The 7672-nt window shown below is 34.2% G+C and overlaps 1 protein-coding gene across 1 annotated transcript; it reads left to right on the top strand.

The window, feature by feature from the left end:
* Nucleotides 1-568: 568 nt before the first annotated feature.
* On the top strand, nt 569-7234 carry LOC129755956 (rRNA methyltransferase 3, mitochondrial). Its single transcript, XM_055752675.1, has 3 exons — nt 569-1509; nt 6362-6794; nt 6886-7234. The coding sequence occupies exons 1-3, from the start codon at nt 699-701 to the stop codon at nt 7037-7039; spliced, it is 1398 nt and encodes a 465-aa protein (XP_055608650.1). The 5' UTR covers nt 569-698; the 3' UTR covers nt 7040-7234.
* Nucleotides 7235-7672: the final 438 nt, after the last annotated feature.

Below are 7672 nucleotides of genomic sequence, written 5' to 3'. Positions count from 1 at the left end.
CTTTTCGCTTTTTCCAATCGATCGTTTTTTCACCAGATATCACGTTCCTTCATATTGACTGATTTTTGAAAATTTGGAAAATCACCCCCCCCAAGAGCCAACTCTAGGACCGCCCCTGATATGACTTAAGATTTTAGGTTTCAGATTTGAAAATTGACATTCAGACGCAAGATTTGAAGCTAATTCAACTCTGAAACAAATCAATCATGCTCCCGGAAACAACCAACTGTCTTCTGGTAATTATTTCACTAAATACGCTCTTTAAACACACGCTCGGTCGGTCGCCGAAGCATTATTTTTCACATTGTTATTTGAGCGATTAGCCTTTTTAAAAACTAAGCCACACCAAAGCTTTGCAAAGTGAGGAATTGCATGAGACTTGAACTTTTGAAAAGCACTTTTCAGAACATTTGAAAGCAGAAATCTGTACGATTGTATTGTGAAGCAAGAGGTCAACACCGTTAGCGCCAGCTTTAAACAGTCGGTAAAACATAGACAAATCCGTAAAGCTGGCACTCCTGGCAAGAACATATGTTTTTGACATTAGCCAGCACGTGTTTCTCTTTGTGTGGGTAGTGGGTGGCACGGCATTAGTGAAGATTGTAAACAAGCCACAAATCGTATTCTAATTTGCTTTTTTTGGCCAATTTGTACACGGAGTAGTGGTTTGGTGGAAGTATAGAGTGTTAATATTTAAAATGCAATTCGCTAAATCGTGTAGGGTGTTGATGTTGAATATTTTAAAAGCCGGCCCCCTTGGCCAAACACCGACTAGGAATCTGTGCACATTTGGCGGTACTTGTTGGTTCCGAATATTGCCTTCACTCACGGTGCCTCGGGGATTGAATCGTGTTTCCTCGCATTCGGAGAATGTTTACCCGGAGCAAGAAAGAAAGTTTCGTAAAAGCGAAACCCCCAGTGATGTTCACGGTACTGAAGACAGCAAACATCGAGCAGTACAATGTGACGAAATCGAGCTAGAAGAAATTGAACGCAACCTTTTCAACAACAGCCGTGAGATTAAAAACCTGAAATTAGAAAATCTTACAAAAAGTGTTGAAGAACAGTCACATAAAAAGGTGCCCAAAACAGCTAGGAAAGACTATAAAAGTGATAAAACATTCAAAAATCATGTTCCTAATGCGTTGGATGCAGACACTTTTAAAATTATGAACCGTTTTCAGAGCACAGATAAGCCTAAAGAAATCTTTGATGGTAAAATGAGAATCAAATATATTCAACTCAAATCACATCATCGCGAATTCAGTGACTTAGAGCTTCTTTTGCGTTCGCGGAAAAAACGAGAAACATTAAATAAACTTTTGCTAGAAGGAAGAAGACTTATTTTGGACGGTTTGAGCGCATGTTTAGAGCTAGACACTATCTTATTTCACGATTTAGAACTGTTAAAATGTTTAGGTTCCAAAAATCGAAACATAAAATTCATTCAACTGCCGAAGCATGTTTTGCAACAATGGTCGGATCTGGTCACATGTCCAGGGATTATCGGTAAGTAAAAATGCTAGTAAAGCTGATAGTTAAATTTCAATTTGAATTCTTTTCAATAAATTATTTGCGGAATTTCAAACGAGTTTACATTGAATTCTGAATTCTTGATCTGAATTTTTATCCCGAATTCTGAATCTAATTTTTTTTTGTTATTTTTATCATTAAGCGGCCCACCATACTCCCCTACACCAAAAGGCTCCGAATTCTGAATCTGAATTCTGGATCTGAAATCTGAATCTGAATTCTGAATTTGAATTCTGAATCTGAATTCTGAATCTGAAATCAAAATTTGAACTCTGAATCTGAATTTTGAATCTGAATCTTAATTCTGAATCTGAATTCTGAATCTGAATTCTGAATCTGAATTCTGAATCTGAATTCTGAATCTGAATTCTGAATCTGAATTCTGAATCTGAATTCTGAATCTGAATTCTGAATCTGAATTCTGAATCTGAATTCTGAATCTGAATTCTGAATCTGAATTCTGAATCTGAATTCTGAATCTGAATTCTGAATCTGAATTCTGAATCTGAATTCTGAATCTGAATTCTGAATCTGAATTCTGAATCTGAATTCTGAATCTGAATTCTGAATCTGAATTCTGAATCTGAATTCTGAATTCTGAATCTGAATTCTGAATCTGAATTCTGAATCTGAATTCTGAATCTGAATTCTGAATCTGAATTCTGAATCTGAATTCTGAATCTGAATTCTGAATCTGAATTCTGAATCTGAATTCTGAATCTGAATTCTGAATCTGAATTCTGAATCTGAATTCTGAATCTGAATTCTGAATCTGAATTCTGAATCTGAATTCTGAATCTGAATTCTGAATCTGAATTCTGAATCTGAATTCTGAATCTGAATTCTGAATCTGAATTCTGAATCTGAATTCTGAATCTGAATTCTGAATCTGAATTCTGAATTCTGAATTCTGAATTCTGAATCTGAATTCTGAATTCTGAATCTGAATTCTGAATCTGAATTCTGAATCTGAATTCTGAATCTGAATTCTGAATCTGAATTCTGAATCTGAATTCTGAATCTGAATTCTGAATCTGAATTCTGAATCTGAATTCTGAATCTGAATTCTGAATCTGAATTCTGAATCTGAATTCTGAATCTGAATTCTGAATCTGAATTCTGAATCTGAATTCTGAATCTGAATTCTGAATCTGAATTCTGAATCTGAATTCTGAATCTGAATTCTGAATCTGAATTCTGAATCTGAATTCTGAATCTGAATTCTGAATCTGAATTCTGAATCTGAATTCTGAATCTGAATTCTGAATCTGAATTCTGAATCTGAATTCTGAATCTGAATTCTGAATCTGAATTCTGAATCTGAATTCTGAATCTGAATTCTGAATCTGAATTCTGAATCTGAATTCTGAATCTGAATTCTGAATCTGAATTCTGAATCTGAATTCTGAATCTGAATTCTGAATCTGAATTCTGAATCTCAATTCTGGATCTCAATTCTGATGCTGAGTTCTGAATCTGAATCTTAATTCTGAATCTGTACTCTATGAGACCATTCAAATATTACGTAACGCGTTTAGGGGGGGAGGGGGTATAGCAGTTTATTACGGTTGGTAATTTTTTGATAGAAAATCTTATAAAAATGTGTTACGTAGGGGGGTGGGGTTGAAAATGACCGAAAATTACGTTACGTAATATTTGAACGGTCCCTATGAAACTATGTTATCGGCTATATCGGTGAAATTTTATGTTTTTTGAGAAAGAATTTTAAGAATTGAAAGATTATTGACGAATAGTATATGAGACTAAGATGTTGAAATATGAGTGAAAGAGTAATTTAAATTTGCAAAACTTTTCATCACATTTCATTTCTTTGTTCCTCACGGGCCTACTACTTTGCAGTGTTAGATACAGATAGAATTGTAGCTACCACCACACAATAGAAGGCCATGCGTGGTTCGCCCTGCAAGCAGAAACTTGCAGTTCGAACGAACATAAAGATGACATGCTCAGAAAAGCTCCAAATTTTCGTTCGCACTGCAAGTTTCCGCTTGTGGGGCTCATAAACTTGAGCATTCTATCTGATACAGATATACGCTTATTAGATTATCGAGGATGAACTATTTTTAGTATTGATTTGAAATCGGAGTGACGATCAAAAACTGTAGAATGTAAAAATTTTATCTAATTGCGGAGTTGCAATGGTTAAGTATTTGGTTAGCACCGATAAATGAAGTTTACTATCTATGTACATCAAAAAATCTAGCTTGTCATCTTTTTTGGGCTATTTTATTGAACTCTTAAGTTTAAAACAAGACGCATTTTTTCTTGTGGGAAAAAAGCAAGTTCATTATGTCGAATCTACTGAAAAAATTTCCAATAAATTTCAACTTTTTCATAGGCCTGAAATTTTTCCGTAAATACGAAAAAAAATCAAACTTTTTTTTGTGTCTGGTCTGGTACGCTGCAGCACCAATTGCATTAATTTCACTAGTTTACAGCATTTTTGAACTTAGTAAACTGAAGGTCATTTTTAATGTAAAATCGGGCGCTGAGTCCGAAAATGAAATTTAAATAAATCTCAGTAGAGCCGTTTTTGAGTTATGCTACAAATATGAAATTTTGGAAAAATATAAAAAGTTCTTGTACTTAGATTAAAATATCTCGGACGGCATAACAGTAATTTTAAATCCCTCTTTTGCATATTGAAGGTGAAAAAATGTTCTATCGATCATCAGTCTTCGGGTGAAATATTTGTCTCATCTCAGACTTATAGAAAATCAACCATCAAAAACAATCGGCTTGTGATGAAAAAAGTTATTGATGAAAAACCAGTATTTTTTGTTCCTCCCGGGCAAAATACCTTAAAATTTTATTCACGTTTGAGTCTCAAGCAACCCCTCACTATGTTCAGATCTTCCTGAAATTTGGCATGTGACCTTTTTGTAAGCTAATAAATAATTTTGACTTGGAGCGAGTGAGATTTATCATGTTTCATTCTTTCTATACTATGATAAGTGTACTGCGGTTCGTTAAATTATTAAAAACTGCAAAAAATACTGTTATGGTAAAGTAGCCATAACTTCTTCAATTTTCAACCGATTTTGATAAACAATAACTTGAAATCTTTGTTTAAAATTGACATTCAGGCGCAAAAGAAAATCAGATTTTTTTTAATGTTACCATCGAGTCTAAAACTTTCGCTGAAACAAAATTTTCTCTAAAAAAAATGCGTTTTTTATAATTTTTTCTATCATAAAGTCACTAATACCAACAATACTGTTGATCATACGCAAAAACAGTGTTGGAATGATCGATAGAAAATTTTTTGACCTTCCATATGCAAAAGAGAGATTTAAAATTATTGTTATGCCGTCCGAGATATTTCAATCTAAGTACACGAACTTTTTATATTTTTCTATAATTTCATATTTGGAGCATAACTCAAAAACGGTTCTACTGAGTTTTTTTTAAATTTCATTTTCGGATTCAGCGCCCGATTTAACATTAAAAATATTGGTCAGTCAATCAAGTTCACGATTTTTTAAAAAATTTGTAAACTAGTGTAGTTCTATTCGAACTTAATTTTACATCTTGTCTGTCCTTAAAGCCGATATAAGAAAAATACATACAAGAAAAATGCATATTAAGGGGTAAAAACTGCGTGTGAAATATTACGCATAAGGCAGGGAACCTGGCTATTGATTTTGGAAGCTAGTAGTTCCACTCAAGATCAAAGATGGTTCCACTCAAGATCATATTTAAATTTAAAAAACTACGCGATAAATTGATATTTTGATTGAAAACTCGTTACAAAAACCCGAATAATGTTTTTTATAAGTTTTACCAACAAACTTTATGCTGAACAACCGCTGAAACATCATCTATTTATAATTTTTAACTAGCTATCAGGCTGAAAGGATGCTACCAAAATTCTCGGAGAAGCTTTTGTTCAGTCCTTGAACATCTGGATTTGGAGAAAATAATCTGCGAAGATAACATGAAACATCAATTGACGGATCATAAAAAAAAAACAAGAATGGTTGAACAAAAGCCGAACAAGTTATTCTTGAGGCAATTTTCCCCAAGATCATTACCCTAGCTGTTCCAATTTTTTGTCAATTTACAATTTTTTAGATTCAACTTTGCACTTAAATTCAATTTTACACTGGATTTTGAGTGCATTAACGAAAGATTTCCGCACTAAATTTATGTTCATCAGAAAGGCAATTTCACACCAGCTCTCGTGGTGAAATTACAATAGCGCTGCAATACTTTACACAAATATATACTCGTGCGCAACGTATAGCTTTCAATTTCAGCTTTCTTGGTCACTAAGTGATTTTTTTTAGCATTCCGCAGCTGATCTACAATCTTTTTTACAAAGTATGTTTTTGGATTTTTTTCTTAGACTTTGAATAATGGAAAACTAGTGTGCTGTAGCTTAATATTGTCTGAAAAGCATATTTGAGGTACAATACTAGGTTTTTGAAACCATACATTTAGAAAAAATCGGTTGAGAAATAAAAGAAATACAGTGATTTTAGTCAGCAGTGTCAAATTGACACTCCAGGAACCCTAACGGGTCAAAATTTAAAAATTTGAATGAACCCACGAAAATATCTCAAAAGTCGTCTGGTCAAAAAGCTTTAATTTTTTTTATTGGAAATACTTACAATGTAATAGATGAGTTTAAACATGTTATTAAAAAAATGTTAGTTTTCGTAAGAGCCAAAAACTCATCAGATCTTAAATAGTTCAACAGTGGCTCTCGTTCAATTTCTTGTTGTTCTATTAATAGCCATAGTGATATTCTCGAAGTGACTTTCCTCCCAATTATCTGATGTAAAGTTCATTTCTCATTCCGCAGGGATATTCAACAAACCAGAATCCATGTCGGACATTATGATACGGAATGAAACAACCGTCCCCCTGCCCATCACTGTACTTTGTGATAACATTCGCGAGCCAAATAACTTAGGCAGTATCATTAGAAGCTGTGCCGCCATGCCGGTTCGAAACGTTGTATTGCTGAAAGGCTGTGCTTATCCCTGGGAACCCAAATGTCTCCGGGGAGGCGCAGGTGCTCACTTCCGAGTCAACATCAACGGTCCAGTGGCAATGAATGAGCTGGAGGAGCTGATTCCGAAACACGCTTCCTTTCTCGTAGCGGATAACGAGCCAAATAGGAGTGAAAAAAATCTTGCGTTCAGCCGTTATGATGCTGCCAATTATCGAGACATGGAACACGTGGTCTTGGTCATCGGGGGCGAAACGCACGGCATCAGCAGTGATTTACGAAAGTATGTATGTGGGGTGGGGTGGGGTTGTGGGAGAAATTATTCATCAATCGCAAATCATAGTGTAATGCCGCCCGGTTTTTCTTTGTTTCAGATTCATTGCAGACTTTCCTCGGCCACAGGAAGCAACAAATCATACCGTTCATATTCCTCTGGAGAATGGGGTTGAAAGTTTGAACACAGCTGCTGCTCTCACTGTGATTTTATGTGAAATACGACGACAGCTGAATTATGTATTCGATCGATGAATCATGCTATTCTACCTGATTAATGCAGACAATAAACAAGAATTAGAATTTACATCCGTGGAATTTGCTTGAAGAGAAATTTGAATAAAGGTAGACGTGGCTCCTGGAGGAAGAATTTGGTCTTTAGACATAACGCTCTCTCTCGTGATGATATTGATTTATTTGTTTGATCTGATCGATTTTTTTAATCAGGTTGGTTATGGTAGTGTAAAGCTTTGCCTGAAAGTTTCAAACATTTTCGATCCAAGAAAATAAAAATTTTATAAAACCAAAAAAAAACGTGCTAAGGATAAATTTTTACTAACCTCTTTGTTTCATCTAGAAATTGAAAAGTATTTTTATTATCTTATAGCTAATCCGCTGTGCTTTGCTTCACCTCCCAAAAATAATTTAAGTTTGTTGAAATAAATTTGGTAGAATATAACTTTCCAAAAAATAAAGTTCAAAATTTTTCAGAAGCGAATTATTTTAAAATATCTAATTCTTCATTTGTCACCCGAATCAAACCAAACTTTTTTATTATCTCATTATCTTAACTAGTTTAGTACAAATTTTAATGAATATCAGAAATTTTGTGATCGGTGTAATAGGTACCGTAAACTGGGCAAACTTTGATGAACATGAAATTTTTGC

The sequence above is a fragment of the Uranotaenia lowii genome, chromosome 3 (genome assembly GCF_029784155.1).
Source record: "Uranotaenia lowii strain MFRU-FL chromosome 3, ASM2978415v1, whole genome shotgun sequence".
NCBI lineage: Eukaryota > Metazoa > Arthropoda > Insecta > Diptera > Culicidae > Uranotaenia > Uranotaenia lowii.
The sequence above is the reverse complement of the archived record's forward strand: the minus strand, read 5'-3'. Positions and strand labels throughout refer to the sequence as shown.